Source organism: Dryas octopetala, chromosome 4 (assembly GCF_963921425.1).
Source record: "Dryas octopetala chromosome 4, drDryOcto1.1, whole genome shotgun sequence".
Lineage (NCBI taxonomy): Eukaryota > Viridiplantae > Streptophyta > Magnoliopsida > Rosales > Rosaceae > Dryas > Dryas octopetala.
This window is the reverse complement of record NC_141369.1, coordinates 14222840-14243984: the sequence shown is the minus strand read 5'-3', so window position 1 is coordinate 14243984 and position 21145 is coordinate 14222840. Positions and strand designations below refer to the sequence as shown.

Sequence of the window (21145 nt, the reverse complement as noted above, 5' to 3'; positions counted from 1 at the left end):
ACAAACTCCAGAGACCCTTGACTCCCCCCCCCCCACAGTAATCTCACCCACAGCCTCCCTCCATTTCCCTCATTTTCCCACCTCCATTTTCTTGAGAAACAAACAGAGAAAAAAGAGATCAAGCCAATCTCTATTTCTCCAACGACGAAGGGGTGACCTGCAATCAGAACACACACTCAGCTCGACAAAAGGAGAATCAAACCATGTGGCGGAGACTGCTCTCTTCGGCTCAGCTCAAAACCCTAACCCTAGCCGCCACCACCACCGCGGCCTCCGCCCCATGCCGATCCGCCTCGGCCGGACCCGTCCGCTTTCTCCTCCCTAAGCCACTTCCTCTCCTCCCTCGCCACTTCAGTTCCTCCGGTTCTGGTACTCTCTCTCTCTCTCTCTCTCTCTCTCTCTCCCTCTCATCTCGCGAACCCTGATTCACTCTCAGATCTTTTTTCGAATATACGTGATTTTTGATTTCTGTATTTTTTTTTTTGTAGCGGTGGACAGTCCTGTAAAGAAGAAGGTTGAGGAGATTATGCCCATTGCCACTGGTCACGAGCTAGAGGAGCTTGCAGCTGAAGTTGAGGTGACAATTTTGTGTTTTATTTTTATAATTTATTTTCCTTTGTATTTTTTTTTTTAACTTTTATACACTGTATTTGACTGATGGGAAAAAATGTAGGAGTAGAAAATAAGATAGTTAGGAAGGGTTAAATCTTACGTTCTTAATTTAGTTGTTATTGTAGCTCAGTTGAATTCAGCAACCAAAGGAATATGTGATTATTTAATTTCTTTGGTTTTAAGGGTTTAATCATGAATGCATTTGTAGTTTTAGAGAGGACTCTGATTTTCATTTATTTTATTTTCCCAGGGAAGGGAGATTTTGGAAATCAACTATCCTGTTGGTCCTTTTGGCACAAAGGTCAGTGTGATCTGAAACTTTTGTAATATTAGATTGTGCAGTTTATTAATACATAGTGGTTTCAAAATTTATTTGTTGATTAATTTATATAGCTTTCTGCTATGCAATCTGAGGGCCAGCTAGAAATATATTATGTCGCAGGTGATTATCTTGTTAATGAAATTTTGTAAGATTTAGGACTTCTTTTCTTTAATCTATTGTTATTACTAGTATTAATTTTCATATATTTTTTTGATTGGCCCTTGTCTTCAAATATTAAGAGACTCAGCTTTTTAAATAACAAAATATTGTGCCTTAAATTGTTGTTGGTTGAGTTAAAGAGGTAGTATAAAAACTGTAACCATATGGCATTAAATCTGGTAGTGGCTTAAATGGACCAATAGGGCTTGGGTTTAAACTTCAAACATGTTGGATCAAAAACATACTGTTAACTTAAAAGTAAAGAGGTAAGTTCACTTTAGTTCCAGTTTGTAGCTGAATCAGACCAACCTGCCTGCCAGCTGCGTCTGTCTGGTTTTCAAAACCATGCAAATGAGTGTTCTACGATTTTGTTGCTGGGATGCGGGTTGATTTTTTGTTGTTTGCAAGATATCTCCATGCTAGTGTTGATACTAAAATAGTTACAAGTCAGGAAAGTGTTGTAAGTATAAGATAAGTTAGGAGACTGTTGTATTATGCAATGGGTTGTTTCAAATTTGTGTGGAATGTACATAATCCTAACAACCCTAGAATGCCCAAATAATTGATGGTTGGGTTTTGATGTACCGTTTAAGTGGTTGTAATTTGGTTAAAGCATTTAGTATGCGGTCAGTTTAAATGCTTTATTGATTCTTGTGTGCTAATTTAATTTGTAGACTCATTCCTGGTTTTCCATTTGACTATTTTTCTTTTCGGGAATTTTTATAACAGCATCGCCATATTGGAGGCATTGGAGGGGGTTATTTTGTAGTATAAATTAGAATGGTTTTGTAGAACATATGACCTATCACAACTTCTCATCAACTACAATTTAAAATGAAGACTCTATGAATGTCATGGTTCAACCTTTGGTTATATTTATATATAATAATAATGTAAGTGATGTTTGGTACCCCTCTAGCTTAATTATTAATTAATCCCAATCTGGCTCTTTATAAAGCAATGGTCAATTTGAAGCTATCTGGCACGGACTAGAAGATAAAAGCATACTCTTTGTTATGCATTATAGGAGGGGAAAAAATACAGTTTTGTTTGTTGCATGGGTGGTTCTGTTCTCGAACTTGACATTTGTGTTGCTATTATATATGACGGAACTTTTACCATTTGTGATATACTGTAATTGTAAGCATTATTACACCAGTTACTGCTCTTTGTATATTTACCACTTTCATACATTACTTCAGCACCAAAACAAATGCTAGTTGTGATTTATGTTGGCTTGTTCCTTGGGGCCATTTGTCTGGTCCTAGATGGAATAATGAGAATTGATTCAAGTCTGGGCAAAAAAGGGGGAAAAAAATATGGATTTGGTTCTTGGTTGGGTGTACTGAACTAAACTATATGAAGTTGCATCCTGATCTTTAGATTTGGCAATTAATATGTTCTTTAACCTACTTTGAGTGAGGGAGGGAGATGGATTTGTTTGCTTTGGTTTTTACCTTAGTCCGTAATGATTTCATGTGTATACTTTTCCCTTAACTTGTTATAAAGAAAAGATAAAGATATGAAATTCTTATCTATGCATTTTGTTTTGTCCTTTAGGAATCACCTGCAGTTGTCAAGTCCTATTACGACAAGAGAATAGTTGGGTGCCCTGGAGGTGAAGACGGTGGGTACTTCTTATCTTCATTGTTTCTCCATTTCTTTTGTTCATGTATGTCTGTTCACCAGTTCATATGAAATTTTTTTTCTTATAAATCTAATTGATATCCATTTGATGTTTTTTCCCCTTGTATTTTATTTGCAGAGGATGAGCATGATGTTGTGTGGTTTTGGCTGGAGAAAGGCAAGCCACATGAATGTCCAGTCTGCTCACAGTATTTTGTGGTAAGGAGTTTTAAACTTGATGCAATGATTTATTAGGCTCCCTGATCTGGAGTGGATGGAAGTGAATCCAAATCCAGATACAGAATTTTCATTTCTTTGTATGGATTAAGATCCAATGGGGGAATGTGGTCGTTCACGAAGACACAAGCATGTGTGAGGCAGGTCAGGGGCCTGTGACTCCAATGAACTGCTGACCGCATGGAGATGGCAGCTATAGATAATGAAGGGTGATCAAGCCCACTGGCATCCATAAGCTGAGCCCCATGGGCTCATATTGACCATAGTTGGCACCAATTAGCTGGTGCATTATTTGTGGGTTATCGAAATGTTAAAGATGGTAGGGTCAATCAATTCCATGCAACATAGGTTGTATGTGATATGCTTCCATCCTAACCTATAGGACGGTTGAGACTTGAGACTTGGATATATTTCATCCAGAGAGAATTAAAATGTTGCATCATAATTTGCTTTTAGGCTTTTAGCAATGCAAAACTTTACCTAATTTATTTCATTTTGCACTTCATAGCTTGAAGTGGTCGGACCCGGCGGATCTCCAGACCATGATGATGAACACCACTGATTGGAGCCTGAAATTATTCTGAGGGAATAAATTCCAGGGAGATGGAGAGACAATGTCCAGTATACGCTGCTGCAACTTTCAGAATTGAAAGCCTTTTGTTTTGTTTGGTTTGATTGATCCTAGTTTTTTGTTTTGTGGCTGTTGCTTTTGCAACATCTGAGATAGAACCTCTGTGATAATTTAGACACAGGGTGCTTATTGCTTGACTTTCGAAACTATAAAAATGTCCTTCAATGCATTGCCAAATAATTGATGGGGTACTGCTTATTGATTCTTTCCCTTTAGTAGTTGAGTGGGAATGTTAGAACCTTTTCTGCATTTCATTTTTAAACCTCATGAATATACTACTTTCATCATCATCAAATAAAGTTTTGATTGTAGAAAGAGCTGGTTTGCTTCTGTAGAAAAAGCAAGCTAACCGCTGTCTTACATAAGCCAAATATAACTTAATTATCTCTCAACTATTGTAACAAAAAGAAGAGAGAAATAAAGTATCAATCAACTAGTTCATCGCCACTTAATTAATCAGATGCTAACCAATATAAGTTTAGGGACAAATGAAGTGAGTCATGATGAATATAATTAGTTCACCTTATGGACAGTTTTTCTAATAGCAATGGCATTGATAGAGTCAATATCCAAAGTAAGACAGACATGTGTCAAATTTAAGGAGGTGTAATTTACAGATTGATTTATGAAGTGTTGATGTTGGATTAGTTATACAAGGTGGAGTTATACAAGGTGACGGTATATTGTTTATACCCATTAAACCCCAAGGGCCCCAAGCCCTTGACGTCTCCCAGGTTCATACTCCCGTACCCAATCATAATCCTTCTTGGAAGGAATTTGATAAACAAAAAAGAAAATCAATTGAATTCATAACCACAGTATTGAGACCATGGGTAATGTGAGTTTTTCTTTTTTGGATGATTGCCTTGGTCGGCTGGTGCAGCATAGGGTTGAAAAACTTGTATTCCAAGTAGGCTTAAAGTGACAGGTTGGATTTGCCATTACTCAGAAATGTTCCATCCAGAGTTTTCCTACCCTGATAAAATCTTTCATATTTGTCAATTGTTTCCAGACAATATTAGCATGGTGAAGAGTCTGCAGTCATTCTTCTTTCTGGCCATCTGGGTTATCCCAAGTTCAAAACCTTTCCATATCCAGTGGCTATCTCCAGGTTAATTAATCAGCTATCTGTTTTGTTGTCTACTAGCTTGGGGACTTGTATAATTTTCAGCAAACATGTATATACTCTGTAGATTTTTTCCTCCAAGATATATACTGTTCAGAGCTGTTAGAGATCATAGTTTTAAGTTTTCTATAATGTGCATGGAAATTGTACTGGAAATTTCCTTACTTGCATGTGTCTATGGATTTATGTGGCTTATTTATCTATGCAGATTCTTTCAAAAATATATTTCAAAGCTGGCCTACCATATTCATATGTGAAACTTAAGAACTTGAAAATTCATACTGGTTTGAGAAAATCTGAAATCCCGGGCATATCATGCTTATTCAAGAGCTCTCCCACAGTCCACTCTCTCAAAATTGAGCTATATGATGGAGCAGAAAATGATGTAAGTTTTGGCAGAATTCCACTTTTATTTTTTTCACACTTCTTAATTAGGTCATATAGTAAAAATGATGAATTTTTAGTTTTTGAATGACCTTCTAAAATTCATATTAATCTTGATGTACTAAAAATATACATGCAGAAAAGTCATTTAATCTTAAAAATTAGCAAAAATGTGAGACCCGCAATTGTAAAGTTATCAATTAACATATAATTAGACAGTCATAAATATGATAGTAGTCAATTATAAGTAAATCAAAACGTTATATACTAAATTGAAAAAAATTAAAATTATAAGGGATAAGTTATAAAACATCCCAAACCACAGTTGTAAATTATAATTTGCACTTAAATTTATCTCCATAGCATTATAGCAATATGCCAATATCTGAGTCAAAATCCAATATTCAGAGTAAGATGGACACGTGTCAAATTTAAGGAGGTGTGATTTATAGATTGATTTATAAAGTGTTGTTATGTGGGACAGGTAAGCTCAACCCCACTCCCACTCCCACTCCCACTCCACCCGCCTGAAATGTAGAATCGCCTTCTCCTCCTCTGTGGCTTACATTGCTGCTTTTCATGGACTCACACTAGGACTAGGGCTAAGAGACCCTCTACCAAATCTCAGACCCAATCCGTTTCTCAAACCCTAATTTCATCCTCCTCCATAGTCCATACCATGGGCCTTGTATACAAAAGACGAAGAAGCGCTTCAACGCCGAGGGAGGAGCACAATGAGCAAAGCAGCGACAGAATCAGCGATCAGCGATCTTCCAGATGGTATATTGCACCACATACTCTCCTCCTTTCCCATCCTCGACTTCTCCCAGGTTCATACTCCGATACCCAATCGTAATCTTTCTAGGAAGGAAATTGAGGAAAAAAAAAATAGTAAATCAATTGAATTCATAACCACAGTATTGAGTCGCCGCCATGAAAGCTCTGCTGTAAAGGTTTTTGGAGTTAGTACCAGGGGTAAGGTCAGTTTTTCTTTTTTGGATGATTGCTTTGCTCGGCTGGTGCAGCATAGGGTTGAACAACTTGTACTCCAAGTCGGCTTCAGTGACAGGTGTGATTTGCCACACTTTCTATTTGAGTGTGATTCATTGAGGAGTCTCACCTTGGGTACCGGTATACCACCTGTTTGTGGGAAAACCCACATCGACCCGAACAGCCAATCACAGCTCGACACGTGGCTGGTCAAACATCCACCTCGGAGTTGATTCTCAGTGGTCAAACTTTGACTTCCACGTCATCACTGATCAACACTTCCTCTACCAGCTCAGACCGGATCTCCACACCGCCCCTCCATGTTCGGTCCGAGCCGAACCGATGATCTTCCATGGAGTCCAGTGTCCATCTTCCCACGATCATCCCGGCTCGGCTCGGCACAAGAGATGGCTTCCTTCCGAGTTCTGGCGTCGACCAGTTAGGGCTCGGAAAGACTCCAATCTATGGACCGGCTCGGCCTGGATTCCCATGCCCGATCCGACCACACATGGACTTCGTGTCTTCACATGAAAACATGTGTTCGTATCGGCTCGGCTCGGCTCTCCGCCGCCATTCCCAGGAAGATCACGCTAGGACGAACCGCCACACTTGAATGCACCTGACACAATCCTCTGACAGATAGAATATCAGGCTTGCATTCATGACTGCTGGGCAGTTTACCTGGACCTTCCAACCTTGCATTTAATGGAGCATTCAATGCAGCATTGAATGCTGAGGAAGCAAGCAGCTGAGCATGCAACTAGGTCTAACCAGGTGCGTGGGTCTCTGGCAACCATTCATTCACAGGCAGGTAACTTAATCATTAAGTCTTCCTTTGCCTATATAAGACACCACATATGCATAAAATGAGGCACCTAGCAATCCACCAATATACACGCAAAAACACTTGCATTCCCTTCTACAAAAAAAGCCTACCCAACTTGCTGAGAATAACCCAGAACATTTGCCTTGTTCTTCCCATTCTCCCAAGTTCTTCATTTGTTCTTCCTCACCCACCATCAAACACCACCACTGATTTCATCATCGGAGTGTGTTTGGCTGGTACCACACCGGTCCATCTCCTTTGATCTTGTTTTTGTCTACAGGAAGATCTCAACCAGCATCCACTTCATCATCCAACAAAGCACCTGATCAGCCAGGTCAACTTATCTAAGTTGTTGCATCTACCTTACGAGAATTTGCATCAACAGATTGGCGCCGTCTGTGGGAAGCTGACTTCAGCCGTTGTGTTCATCACCGCAAACGCTAAGCTCTTCCTCCACGCAAGTCATCATGACTACCATATTTCGGGACACCAGTTCTTCTTCAGGAGCGTCTCAGAATGATGAACAACATCAGCCTGAGACACCTGAGAAAACGAGGGGAGCACAACTCCCCAGGACGCCAAAGCCCAAAGGTTCCTCCAAGATCCGAGCCGCTCACAAACTCCTTAAGGAGAGTCAGCGACATCTGGCCGCTGAGAATGCACTCCTGAAGCAGAATAATGAGCTGCTCGCAAAACAGGCCGAGCTGGCCGGGGAACTTGCACGCCACCGTGCTCAACTTGAGAATAGTGGGGGATCGGGCTTCCGATCACGCCGGACCCGAACCGAGCAGGAGGTCCTTTCGCCGTCTCCTTCTCGGCAAAGCACTCCTGCCGAGCCGAACGACCAGACCGATCAGCAGGACTCGGATCACGCCTTCCCGGGCTTCGAGGACATGCCCCCGGCCGAACAGGCCGAATGCCTGAACGCCCACCGTCTTCTTCAGCAAAAACAGGCGGCTTTCGGGAAACGTGCCCCCAGGAATTCGGGCGGAGACCGTGCCGACCCGAATACAAATCGACGACCCCCGGCCCAATCAAGGTTGGGGGCCAACAGTCCTGCCGGTTCGGCCGAAACCAGGGGCCCGATTCGGAATAGACTCGGCCCTATCGCCAGTCAGGATCCTTCCCCATCAGGAACTTACTCGGGGAGGCGATCAGTGAGCGACCGACTGGGGTCCACCATGATCATGTCGGATCGACAACCGGCAAGCGAGAGGCTCACTCGTCAGCCGGTGAGTGAGAGACTCGGCAACCAGGCCGAGTGCTCAGGGGAAAATGCGGCCGAGCCGACCCCGCCCAATGTGGAAAATCTTGTTCGGACTTTGGTCCAGGACCAGATCCGAAGCGTCCACGATCGGCTCGGACATGTCGAGGTCTCCAGGGGGTATACCGGTAGAGCCGACCACGGGGAGGAACTTCCCCTCCCGTACACCAGCAGAATCATGGATGCTGAGGTCTCCCGCGACACCAAGCCCCCCAAGATGGATCAGTATGACGGGACCAAGGATCCCTACGACCATCTTGACAGCTTCAGATACGCCATGGAGGCCCGCCAGGCATCTGAAGCCACGAAGTGCAGAATCTTCCCTTCGACCTTGAAGGGCTCGGCTCGGGGTTGGTTCCGAACCCTCCAACCGAACTCCATCGACTCCTTCTCCGACCTCCGGAGGGCCTTCCTGGCGAGATATCGGGTTGTATCCGAACGACTCTACAACTTGAACGATATGTCGCTCATCAAGCAGCAGGAGGGGGAGAGCCTCAAGGCCTATCTGATCCGCTTCAACATCGAATATACGAAGTGCGACGATTGCGACGATAGGTCAGCTAAGAATGCCCTCATGCAAGGCCTGCACGCCGGGGGACTCCGTTCCCACTTGATGAGGAATCCTCCCTCCACTTACGATGAGCTTTCTGCCGAAGCCACTAAGTGGGCGCGGGCTGAGGAGTGGGATGCTCAGGTGGAGGCCCTGAATCCCAGGCCGACCTCGGCCAAGAGGAAGGAGGGAGAGGTTGCAACTCCCAAACCCCAGGTCCAATCCAAGAAGACCAGGACCGAGGAGCCACGCCAACTTCTGGGCAAGGGACCCAAGTTTGTCCAGTACACGGAGTACACTCCCCTCAACGCCGGTCTGGAGACAATCTACTCCAAGGTCAAGGACCAACTCCCAGTCGCAAGGGAGATCAAGGGACCACCCCCAGACAAAATCAAGGAGGGCGTCTTCTGCAAATACCATTCCAATCACGGCCACGTCACGGGTGATTGCTACGCCCTCCGCGACGGGATTGAGACTCTTGCCCGGGCGGGTAAGATCAATCAATTCCTGGCCGGTGGGCCTAGGGTACCCAAGGCCGCGCCGAAGAAGCCCACCAACACCATCGAGGTCCAGGATGCTGCCATCGGATCGATCGGTGGGGGACCAACCTTCGTGGGGAACTCGAACCGATCCCAGAAGGAGTATGTCAGACAGGCGGCTCAAGCACACGAGTCCCTGTCGATCCAGGCGGGTCAGCCCAGCACTTCCAAAAGACAGCGGAAGGACTGGGCACCGGTCACCTTTGAGCCAAACGAGGCAAACGAGATCATCTTCCCCCACTATGATCCGGTCGTCATAGTGGCTGAGGTGGCCGGGACAACCATCGCGCGCTCCTTCGTCGACGGAGGGAGCTCAGTCAACATCCTCTACCACTCTGCGTTCGCGCAGATGGGCATCGGCGAGGATAAGCTGGAGACCGATACACCTGCCTTGGTCGGGTTCGGGGGAGAAGTGGTTCAGCCCCTCGGACACATCTACCTTCCCCTTTCGCTCGGGAAGGGGCCGATCAAGAAGACCTGCATGACGTACTTCATTGTCGTCAAGCGGCCGTCAGCCTACAACATCATTCTGGGCAGACCGGCTCTGGTCGACCTTGACTGCATCGTCCATTACGCCAACCTCCTCATCAAATGTCCGGTGGGCGACGACTGCATCGTCATTCAGGGGGACCAGTGCTCGGCTCGGTCGTGCTACGCCGCTTCAATCAAGCAGAAGGGTCAGCTGCCGAACTCGCAGGAGCTTGACTCCATCGCCGATTCGGGCAGGTGGCCGAGGGCGGAGACATTCGACTTCACTTCCGAGCCGATCTCAGATTCTCGACCCCTTCCCGCCGAGGCTTGGGAGGAAGTGCCGATCTCTGACGAGGCACCGGATCGGCTCGTCCGAGTGGGGACTCAGATCAGCCCCGAGCAGCGCTCCGCCATAATTGACTTCCTCCGTGCCAACGCGGAAGTGTTCGCCTGGTCTTACGATGACATGCCAGGCATATCGTCTGACGTGATCACCCACAGGCTGAATACTGACCCGGGATGCAAACCGGTCCGTCAGAAGAGGAGGTCATACGATCCGGTCCGATACGCCGCCATGGCTGAAGAGGTAACCAAGTTGCAAAACAACGGGTTCATCCGGGAGGTCAACTACCCCGACTGGCTCGCCAACGTGGTCATGGTAAAAAAGAACAACGGGAAGTGGAGGATGTGCGTGGACTTCACCGATCTGAACAGGGCTTGTCCCAAGGATAGTTTTCCCTTGCCCAGAATAGATCAGCTCGTCGATGCAACAGCAGGACATCAGCTCCTCAGTTTCATGGACGCCTACTCTGGATACAATCAGATCCTGATGCACAAGTCCGACCAGGAAGGCACATCTTTCATAACGGATCGCGGCATGTACTGTTACAAGGTCATGCCCTTCGGCCTCAAGAATGCCGGAGCCACCTACCAAAGGCTGGTCAACCACATGTTCAGATCTTCCATCGGCAAATCCGTAGAGGTTTACGTGGATGACATGCTGGTCAAAAGCGTCAGGGCGGACGATCACGTCAAGGACCTCTCAGACATGTTCGGAGTCCTGAAGGAGTATCAGATGCGGCTGAACCCAGCCAAATGTGTCTTTGGGGTTCGGTCAGGAAAGTTCCTGGGCTACCTGGTCAGCCAACGGGGGATTGAAGCCAATCCGGAGAAGATCCAGGCTTTGATCAACATGAAGTCCCCAAGGACACGCAAGGAAATCCAGAGTCTGACTGGAAGAGTCGCCGCCCTGAACCGGTTCATCTCGAAGTCCACTGACCGGTGCCTCCCTTTCTTCAAAGCCTTAAAGGGAGCAGGAAAGAGCATAGAATGGACCCCCCAATGCGAGCAGGCCTTTCAAGATCTGAAAAGGCACATGGGGGAACCTCCCATCTTATCCAAACCGGAGGAAGGTGAAGAACTTTTCCTCTACCTTTCTGTTTCGGACTCGGCTCTCAGCTCGGTCCTGGTGAGGAAGGTCGGCGGTGTACAACACCCCGTCTTCTATACGAGCCGAGCCCTCGCCGATGCCGAGACCAGGTATCCAAAATTCGAGAAGATGGCTCTCGCCCTGATCAGCTCGGCTCGGAAACTGAGACCCTACTTCCAGGCTCATTCTATCGTTGTCTTGACGGACCAGCCGCTCAGACAAATCCTAGCAAAACCTGAGACTTCAGGTCGGCTCATCAAGTGGTCAATCGAGCTCGGCGAATTTGACATCATCTACCGTCCCAGGACGGCCATCAAAGGTCAGGCCATGTCAGACTTCATCTGTGAGTCGACCACCTCGACGGAGGATCCACCGCGCGCCGACGCTATGCCAGCAGCAGCTGATCCGAACAAAATCGGCGAACGCGACCAGGTTGATCTCATCACCTGGACCCTCTATGTGGACGGATCTTCCAACGCCATGGGAAGCGGGGCCGGGCTTGTTCTGATCTCCCCAGAACAAGTTGTGATGGAGTATGCTCTTCGCTTCAGATTTCAAGCATCCAACAATGAAGCAGAGTATGAGGCACTCATCGCCGGGCTCAGATTGGCAAAAGAGCTCGGCGCGATCAAACTAAACATCTTCAGCGACTCCCAGCTAATCGTCAATCAGATTTTGGGAGAGTATGAGACTCGAGAGCCTAGCATGACTGCTTACCTCGAGAAGACTCGTCTGCTACTTGGAAACTTCCACGAATACAGAATATCCCAAATCCCGAGGGCAGAGAACTGCAGAGCCGACGCCTTGGCGCGCCTGGCTTCGGCCACAGACACCGGATCCGCCAGGCATGTTCCAGTCGAAATCCTGGACAGACCTAGCACCGCCGAAACCGAGGCCACGGTTATGCAAACCGAGGCCGAGCCGAACTGGATGACGCCGATCATCACCTACTTGGTCTCCGGGATCCTCCCCCCAGAGAGGGATAAAGCACGTCTCATCAAAACGAGGTCGGCTCGGTTCAGCATGATCGATGGTCAGCTCTACAAGAGGAGTTTCTCCCTGCCTTACTTGCGGTGTGTCACTCCCCAAGAAGGTCAGGATGTGCTGAGAGAAATCCACGAGGGGATATGCGGAAACCACTCGGGAGGAAGAGCCCTCGCCTACAAGACGATCAGACAGGGTTACTTCTGGCCAACGCTGAACAAGGACGCAGATCATCTGTCTCGCGCTTGTATCAAATGCCAGCAATTTGCCGCGGTTCCCCATCAACCTCCCCAATTGCTGACTTCCATATCCAGTCCCTGGCCGTTCGCGCAGTGGGGACTCGATCTGATCGGTCCTATGCCGAAGGCTAAAGGGCAAGTCACCATGGCGGTGGTAGCAGTCGACTACTTCACCAAATGGGCCGAGGCCGAGCCCCTGGCCACAACCACAGCCGAACGGATGGAGACCTTCGTCTGGAAGAACATCATTTGCCGGTTCGGCATGCCGCACACCATCATTGCGGACAATGGCAAGCAGTTCGACTGCAAGAAGTTCAGGAGTTTTTGTTCACGTCTGAACATCAACTTGCGCTTCACCGCGCCATACCATCCGCAGTCGAACGGACAGGTCGAGGCCATCAACAAGATCATCAAGAAAACCCTCAAGACTAAACTAGATAAGGCTAAGGGAAATTGGCCTGAACTCCTGCCAGAGGTACTTTGGTCCTACCGAACTTCCTATCGCAACTCCACGAAGGAAACTCCCTATGCGTTGGCGTTCGGAACTGACGCTGTCGTCCCGGTCGAAATGGGGACTCCTTCATTCCGGACCGGCATGTACAATCCCGAGACCAATGACGCCGGACTTCGGCTCGGCCTGGACATGATCGAGGAGAGGCGAACCGACGCCGATCTCTGCCGAGCCGCCTACCAACAAAGGGTAGCCAAATATTACAATCAAAGGGTCAGACCCAGAAGCTTCGGATTGGGCAATCTCGTCATGAAAAAGAATCCCCTTGCCATCAAAGAGAGCTCATTCGATCCGAACTGGACCGGACCATATAGAATCACGGGCATAGTCAAGCCCGGCACTTACAACTTGGCCACTCTGGCTGGGAAGCCTCTCAAGCATAGCTGGAACGCTGAACACTTGAAGACTTATTACCAGTAAAAATGTAGTTAGGATCGGGGACTGTCCGACCTAACACCCATTCCAATCAATGAAAAGATGAACATTTTTTCTACTCATTTTTTTCTTATTTTTCGAAGCAAACACTGGGGACTCTACTCCTATACACTTCTAACAAAGAGGAAAGATCTAAGTGTTTCCTTCGAAAAAATTGTAAACCCATGTGCCGAGCCGAAGCGTCATTTCCGGCCCGATGCTCGGCATATTACAGACTCATCAGGTCTATAAACTCATGTGTCGAGCGGGCGCGCCATTTCCGGCCCGATGCTCGGCATATTACAGACTCATCAGGTCTATAAACTCATGTGTCGAGCGGGCGCGCCATTTCCGGCCCGATGCTCGGCATATTACAGACTCATCAGGTCTATAAACTCATGTGTCGAGCGGGCGCGCCATTTCCGGCCCGATGCTCGGCATATTACAGACTCATCAGGTCTATAAACTCATGTGTCGAGCGGGCGCGCCATTTCCGGCCCGATGCTCGGCATATTACAGACTCATCAGGTCTATAAACTCATGTGTCGAGCGGGCGCGCCATTTCCGGCCCGATGCTCGGCATATTACAGACTCATCAGGTCTATAAACTCCCGTGCCGAACTAGCGCGCCACTTTCGGCCCAATGCTCGGCATGGTACAGACTTATCAGGTCTATAAAAATCCCTGTCTGAGCCGAAGCGACTTCCTACAGTCCTAACGTTCAACAGGATATTTCTAAAAGAAAAATATACACTCCAACCAAAACTTTCATCGTGCATGCCGAGCCGATCTGAAAGTAGGTTTGAATATTTTTCTCAAAAAACTGCATTCCTAAATATCTCAATGGGTATGCCGAGCCCATCCGAGATGACTAGGGTTTTTTAAATTTTTACTTATCCTGGTTATGCTTATCAAGCTGATCCGAAGACAAGTTCTAATTTATCATCACCATTCATTTTCATTTTAATCGGCATGCCGAGCCGATCTCAAAATGTCTTGGTTCTTATTATGTTTTCACTTTTATCATTTTCTTTTCCATGTGTTATTAGTTTTTGTCGTTAGCTTAATTTCCGAGCCGAACTGACAGCAGCTTGTATCATATAAAGAAAATTCTGATAAAATTAAACAACATAAAACCAAATACAAATTGTTCCAAAAACAATTAAACCCGAGCCACACTTCGGCTCGGGAACAAAAAACAAAAACAAGACAACATAAAAGTTAAATAAAATCAGCCATCATGCAGATCGCTCGGCAGGGCCCTCCTGGATCGGCTCGGTAGACTCCTCGGGCGTCTCCTCGCCGAGCTGCACCACCTCAACCCCGCCGATCTGCATCTCAGCATTGGGATCGGATTCGGGGACCGGGGGAATCGGGGTCGGCTCATATGCAGGCAGTGGAGGATCTTCCGGAGTCGGCTCGACTTCGGCGCGGACTTGGCGATCGGGAGAAGGAAGCTCATCCTGTTGACTTCCCTGGGTGTCTTCATCGTCATCGGACTCGCCAAGGAATGAGACATCCCAGTCCGGCCTCTTCGATTTGATCGCCTCCAAGAGCTCCTGATACCCATCAAAATGAGCATCAGCCAGTGCCTGGGCGCTCGGCACTTCAGCTCGACGTCTGAGTTCGGCATTTTCGACCCTCCGTTCGGCAGCCTCGACGTCTCGCTGAAGATCGCCGACATAATGCCTCAAGTCCGCCACATTTTGCTCCGAGGAGGCAAGCTCCTTGCCGAGCCGACCGACCTCCTCCTCCTTCCTGGCCAGCCTGGATTGCAGACCCTCCGACCGTTCGCGCTCGGCATTGACCGTCCGCTCGGCCTCGGCTAACTTCTCTTTCAGCTCTACGACCCGTGCCCGAAACCTCTCCAGTTTCGCCTCGGCATCGACGGCGGCCTTAGCAGCTTCGAACTGCCTCATGGCGAGCTGCAAGAGAAACAAATTCATCATTAGTCCGAACCGAGCGAATAGACGAAATCCGAAGTAAAAGAGACTTACCAACATGGCCTGGCGGGATGCGATCAGAGCCTGGTGGCTGAAGCCCGGCTCGCCATGATCGGCCCACAGCCCCTCCTGCACCCTCGCGGTCATCACGCGCTTGAGGCCCATGACGAACGGCTCGAGGCCGGGGTCTACCTCCACCGCCTTCAGGGGCGCCGAACCGGATGCTCCGGCACCAGAACCGCCGGGCTCGGCCCGAGCCCTCTTCTCCACCGGGGCCTCAGCCTGGGGAGCCTTCCTCTTCTCTGCTTGCCGAACCGGTCTCGGCGCAGGAGATCTAGGCTGGGCTGCCGCTGGGGCAGGAGCCTGTACCGGCTCGGCAGGGGGCCGCCCCGCTGCTTTCTTCTGGACGCTCCGAGCCGCCCTCCTCCTAAGGCGAGTCTCCAATTCGGTGGGCGCCATTCCCCTCTCGGCTCGTGGATTCCACCTGGGCACAAACCAGGAGATCCCGCTCGATCGGATCTGAGTCTCCCCGAGCAGAAACTTGGTTGACAAATACTCTGCTGGTGAGTCCCTGATCGTGGCGATCTGATCCTTAAGCTCGCCTCGGAGCTTGAACTTGCCCCAGCTAACTGCAAAGACGAAGCCAAAAAGAGTTAGACAAAGAAAAAATGCAATTATTAACAAGACGTAAACGAATTGTCCTCGGATCGGCCCCAAATTCCCAGTACCCACCTGGAATTCTAAAAGCTCTGGGGACCCGAGCCGAGGTGGTTCTGTTCGGATCGGCGAACTCCCAATCCCCAGAAACAAAGAAGTATCTTTTCTTCCATGTCTTCTGGGAGGAGGGATTCCCACCGAAAAGTGGCCCCGAGTACGCCTGGAGGTTGTAGAATCCGAGCTCGCTCTGCTTCGACCTCAGCGCGTAATTGCAGAACAGGATATCTTTATCCGGCTCGCATTTGTGCACCTTGTACCACAAAATGTGCATGGACAGGATGATCCTGTACACGTTGGGATTCAACTGATGTGGCGCCGCGCCGATCATGGCCAACCAGTCCTGCAGGAATGGATGCAGGGGAAGCCGAACCCCGTTCTCAAACATTTCCGGGTACATGGTCACCCATCCCTTAGGAGGTCGGCTCGGCTTCTCCCCTTCCATCGGCAGTCTCATCCGCACGGCCTCGGGAACGGAGTACCGAGCCCTCAGATCCTCGAGATGAAACTCGGTCATCTCGTTTTGGATCTGATCGGCCTTCCACGCCAACTCCTCGTAAAAGTCCGGGTCGATCGGACTCCCTGTCACTTGCCGAGCCGAGGTCGACGCGTCGTGACCCCTGTCCCTTTCACTTGGGCCCGAGGTTAACCTGCTCGGGACAGTCACGATCGGCTCGACGTCAAGGGGCTCCTCGTCGTCGCCCTCGGCCGCCTCTTGTTCCCGGTCGGAACTCGGCGCTTCGAGGTTTTCCCGATCCTCTCGGGCTCGGCGCTCCTCGCCTGGGTTGCGATGCAATGCCGAGATGACCTCGTCCAACTCTTCGGACAACCCATCCCAACTTGCCTGGCCCGCGGGAGGACTTCGGCTCTGATCGGCATCACTGTCTCCATCAAACGCCTCCCCAGAGCCGAGCCGATCACTCGAATCGGATTCAGACATTGCTAAAACACCTTTTTTCCGTTTTTCTCTCACTTTTTGGATTGAAAAGTGTCTTTTTCAAGAACACTAAGAACAAACCCAGAAAAACCCGAAAAACACAAAAAACTCAAAAGTGGACAGAATCACTTACTGGTTTTGTCCGGCCAAATCCCTCCGCCCCAAACACCCTCGGAATCACCTCGCCTATCGCCGTACCCGGTCGATGTTGGGATCGGACTACCACTCCAACGACGGTGAGAGAGAAGATTTCACGGTGAGAGAGAGAGTTTTTGCAGGAGAGAGAGTGAGCTTCAGGAAAATGAAAGGGAAGAGAGAGAAATTGCCAATTTATATCCTCATGCAGACCGATCTCAGCCCTTCATTTCTGGCGCTTCAAATGCCAGATCTTGACACCTGTCAAGCATTCAAAAATACCCATAATGAGGTGACCCTTACGTTCCCCCATGCAGAAATCAAACGTCCCTTCACCTGTCCCAGAGATTTTCTGACCAATCACAAGTCGTCATGTGCTCGGATCTTCGGGAACATGGGCTTGTAGGGTTCGGCTCGGACCAAGCGAACACGCCATCTTCGGGATTACACTTCAACTTCCAATCCACCACTGCCCGCTCGGATCGGAAGCTGGGGGACTCCTGTTTGTGGGAAAACCCACATCGACCCGAACAGCCAATCACAGCTCGACACGTGGCTGGTCAAACATCCACCTCGGAGTTGATTCTCAGTGGTCAAACTTTGACTTCCACGTCATCACTGATCAACACTTCCTCTACCAGCTCAGACCGGATCTCCACACCGCCCCTCCATGTTCGGTCCGAGCCGAACCGATGATCTTCCATGGAGTCCAGTGTCCATCTTCCCACGATCATCCCGGCTCGGCTCGGCACAAGAGATGGCTTCCTTCCGAGTTCTGGCGTCGACCAGTTAGGGCTCGGAAAGACTCCAATCTATGGACCGGCTCGGCCTGGATTCCCATGCCCGATCCGACCACACATGGACTTCGTGTCTTCACATGAAAACATGTGTTCGTATCGGCTCGGCTCGGCTCTCCGCCGCCATTCCCAGGAAGATCACGCTAGGACGAACCGCCACACTTGAATGCACCTGACACAATCCTCTGACAGATAGAATATCAGGCTTGCATTCATGACTGCTGGGCAGTTTACCTGGACCTTCCAACCTTGCATTTAATGGAGCATTCAATGCAGCATTGAATGCTGAGGAAGCAAGCAGCTGAGCATGCAACTAGGTCTAACCAGGTGCGTGGGTCTCTGGCAACCATTCATTCACAGGCAGGTAACTTAATCATTAAGTCTTCCTTTGCCTATATAAGACACCACATATGCATAAAATGAGGCACCTAGCAATCCACCAATATACACGCAAAAACACTTGCATTCCCTTCTACAAAAAAAGCCTACCCAACTTGCTGAGAATAACCCAGAACATTTGCCTTGTTCTTCCCATTCTCCCAAGTTCTTCCTTTGTTCTTCCTCACCCACCATCAAACACCACCACTGATTTCATCATCGGAGTGTGTTTGGCTGGTACCACACCGGTCCATCTCCTTTGATCTTGTTTTTGTCTACAGGAAGATCTCAACCAGCATCCACTTCATCATCCAACAAAGCACCTGATCAGCCAGGTCAACTTATCTAAGTTGTTGCATCTACCTTACGAGAATTTGCATCAACACCACCCCCGTTTGGGTTTCCATGTTCGTATGTTGTTGGGGCTACGAGTGGTCTCCGTTCACTTCACACCTTGAATCTGTCTGGTGTGAAATTCTTGGAAAATGCTTTGGCTGCGGATTTGTTTTCTGCTTCTTCATTCCCTTGTCTCGCCAACTTAGGTATAGCATATTGTATGGGAATCACTCACCTCAAAATTAGCTGTCCCAACCTCCAAAATGTGAAACTTTCCAGGATGTATGTTAACCGCCTGGACATCTCTGGAATGAGACTGGAGAATTTGGATGTTCAAGCTTCTCTCTCCACAAGTGCAACAGTGAAAGTTGGGTTAACGTTTTTGCCCCAAATCTACAACATTTTTCTTGGTTACGTAATTCGGTTACTGAGAAATGTTCGATCCAGAGTTTTCCTACCTTGAGAAAACCTGTAATATGTTGTCGATTGTTTCGGGCTGATATTAGCATGGCGAAGATTCATAGTGCATCGATCTTCTTTCTGGATCATCCCAAGTTCAAAACCTTTTCATCGTCAGTGTCCATCTCCAGGTTAATTAATTAGCTATCTGTTTTGTTGTCTCTTAGTTTGGGGACTTGTATAATTTTCAGCAAACATGTATTTACTTGGTAGATTTTCTCCTCCAAGCCAGAAGATTTTTACAAAGATATATACTGTTTGGAGCTGTTAGAGATCATAGTTTTCTATAATGTGCCTGCATATTGTGCTGGAAATTTCCTTCCTTGCATGTGTTCTGTGGATTTATGTGGCTTATTTTATCTGTGCAGATTCTTTCAAAAATATATTTCAAAGCTGGCCTACCATATTCATTTGTGAAACTTGAGAAGTTGACAATTCTTTCTGGTTTGAGAAAATCCGAAATCCCAGGCTTAGCATGCTTATTCAAGAGCTCTCCCATAGTCCACACTCTCAAAATTGAGCTATATGATGGAGCAGAAGATGATGTAAGTTTTGGCATAATTCTACTTTTATATTTTTCACACTTCTTAATTAGGTCATGTAGTATATATATCTAACTTGTGCACCTTTAGATAACCGAAAAATGTCACTTGGTGATAACTGATTTGACACTGCACACGTTTACGGTTTGAATGAACATCTGATTAACAATCTTTTTAAAATTTACATTCAGCTTTGGAACAACATTTTGTTGGATGATGCCCATTGCAGTGAAGAGCAATACTGGGAAAGTTAAGCTCAGACATTGAGTTCCTTCCTAAGCCATCTAAAGGTGGTGATCATCAGTAATTTGAACATAAAAATGATCAATGAGAGTGTGACCAATGTCACAAGGTTTTTGCTTGAACATGGAAGAGGCTTGCAAGAAATGATTCTTCGTTCTAATGATGCCATTTGGAAGGATAAGATTGATTTAATAGAGGGATTCCCCCGGGCATCTGCAGAGGTCAGAATCTCAGTTTCTTGACTTTTGATTGGTATGTTGGATGTTGTAGATCTAGAGGATGAAAGTACTAGCTACTTACGGTTCTGGTACCATGTATGTACTTAAGAAAAAAAACGTGTCTTAGGTAGCTATGTAAAGAGGCATTAATAAGTTTGCTTTTGTAGCCAACCCGCCAGCCTATTCTTCATGCATAAATACTTTACAAATTCCTTTCGGACTAACTCTAAGGAAAGAGGTCTACTTGCGGCAATTTGATACATGTCTACTTGCTGGTGGCAAATGTGGAGTATTATATATAGACTAGTCTGTAATGAGAGGCACTGATGTATGATAATGATGTCTTGGGGGCTTCATTCACCCTTTATGTGGTAACTGGTTTTTGTGCAGAGGATGTATTCATGCTTTGTAGACTGGTGATATTTGCAGAAGAGTAGTACTTCCAAATGAACGTCTATTAATTTGTTTTAAAGTGTCCTGTTATTTTTAAGTCTCATATAGAAGTACCAAGTTGTCATTTTCCTTTTCATTTGCAAGCAACCACACAACAGATAACCATTTTAAGGACAGTTTGTATAAGATACCTGTGTACCTGTTTTTGATCCTCCCTTCTTTTTCTCTGCTAATCCTCATAATTATGATATGTACTGATGCAGGCAAGTGGGAGATTGTTTGCTAGCATCCTTCTATTAATGGGTGGCCTACTTATGGTTCTATGATTAAACCTTAACATTTTTCCTAGTTTGTTAGTATAATACACATTAAATTGTATGGTTCTATCATATACTATTTTTTTTATTTGGTGGTTTCATAGGATAGAATTTAATCGTGAGAGATGCAATGTTTTCTTGAATGTTTGTTGTGACCATATTATGCTAATGCAATGTTTTTTTCCCAACTCATGTGGCAGCATATGATATGGCTAAGCTACGTTATCATATTAATCAAAACCGTGATTCTTCTTAATTAACAAACCGTTGTGTTTTTAATTTTCTGAAACTTCTCTACAAAGACCTCTACAGTCTTCATCTAATAAACCCTCTACCAACAAGAAAGAACTTCTACCAAATCAATTTTAAAAGAAAAAAAAAAAAACCAAATTTTCGATTTTATCCAAAAATGGGAGAGA

At 47.1% G+C, this 21145-nt stretch overlaps 2 protein-coding genes across 4 annotated transcripts; both read left to right on the top strand.

Moving 5' to 3' along the window:
• Window positions 1-3802, top strand: LOC147287120 (cytochrome c oxidase subunit 5b-1, mitochondrial-like). The gene is made up of 6 exons (XM_086240380.1): window positions 1-369; window positions 489-577; window positions 863-913; window positions 2654-2720; window positions 2859-2938; window positions 3465-3802. The coding sequence occupies exons 1-6, from the start codon at window positions 204-206 to the stop codon at window positions 3516-3518; spliced, it is 507 nt and encodes a 168-aa protein (XP_086096506.1). The 5' UTR covers window positions 1-203; the 3' UTR covers window positions 3519-3802.
• Window positions 3803-4512: 710 nt separating this feature from the next.
• LOC147287119 (uncharacterized) lies at window positions 4513-20588 on the top strand. Of its 3 annotated transcripts, none has more exons than XM_086242119.1 (3): window positions 4513-5098; window positions 19382-19558; window positions 19747-20588. In XM_086242119.1, the coding sequence occupies exons 1-3, from the start codon at window positions 4883-4885 to the stop codon at window positions 19807-19809; spliced, it is 456 nt and encodes a 151-aa protein (XP_086098245.1). In that variant the 5' UTR covers window positions 4513-4882; the 3' UTR covers window positions 19810-20588. The 3 variants fall into 3 exon arrangements, 2 of the variants coding, with proteins under 2 accessions (XP_086098245.1, XP_086098246.1); XM_086242120.1 differs by lacking the exon at window positions 4513-5098 and adding an exon at window positions 5615-5927 and having other exon boundaries at window positions 19747-20585; XR_015121995.1 differs by lacking the exons at window positions 4513-5098; window positions 19747-20588 and adding an exon at window positions 19008-19144 and having other exon boundaries at window positions 19382-19501.
• The last annotated feature ends 557 nt before the right edge of the window (window positions 20589-21145 follow it).

Coding starts and splice junctions, on each gene's coding strand:
- LOC147287120 (XM_086240380.1), top strand. CDS start 204: ATGTGGCGGAGACTGCTCTCTTCGGCTCAGCTCAAAACCCTAACCCTA. Junction 2,721..2,858: donor GTGCCCTGGAGGTGAAGACG/GTGGGTACTTCT, acceptor TTTTATTTGCAG/AGGATGAGCATGATGTTGTG. Junction 2,939..3,464: donor TCTGCTCACAGTATTTTGTG/GTAAGGAGTTTT, acceptor TGCACTTCATAG/CTTGAAGTGGTCGGACCCGG.
- LOC147287119 (XM_086242119.1), top strand. CDS start 4,883: ATGTGTCTATGGATTTATGTGGCTTATTTATCTATGCAGATTCTTTCA. Junction 5,099..19,381: donor ATGATGGAGCAGAAAATGAT/GTAAGTTTTGGC, acceptor TTATCTGTGCAG/ATTCTTTCAAAAATATATTT. Junction 19,559..19,746: donor ATGATGGAGCAGAAGATGAT/GTAAGTTTTGGC, acceptor ATTTACATTCAG/CTTTGGAACAACATTTTGTT.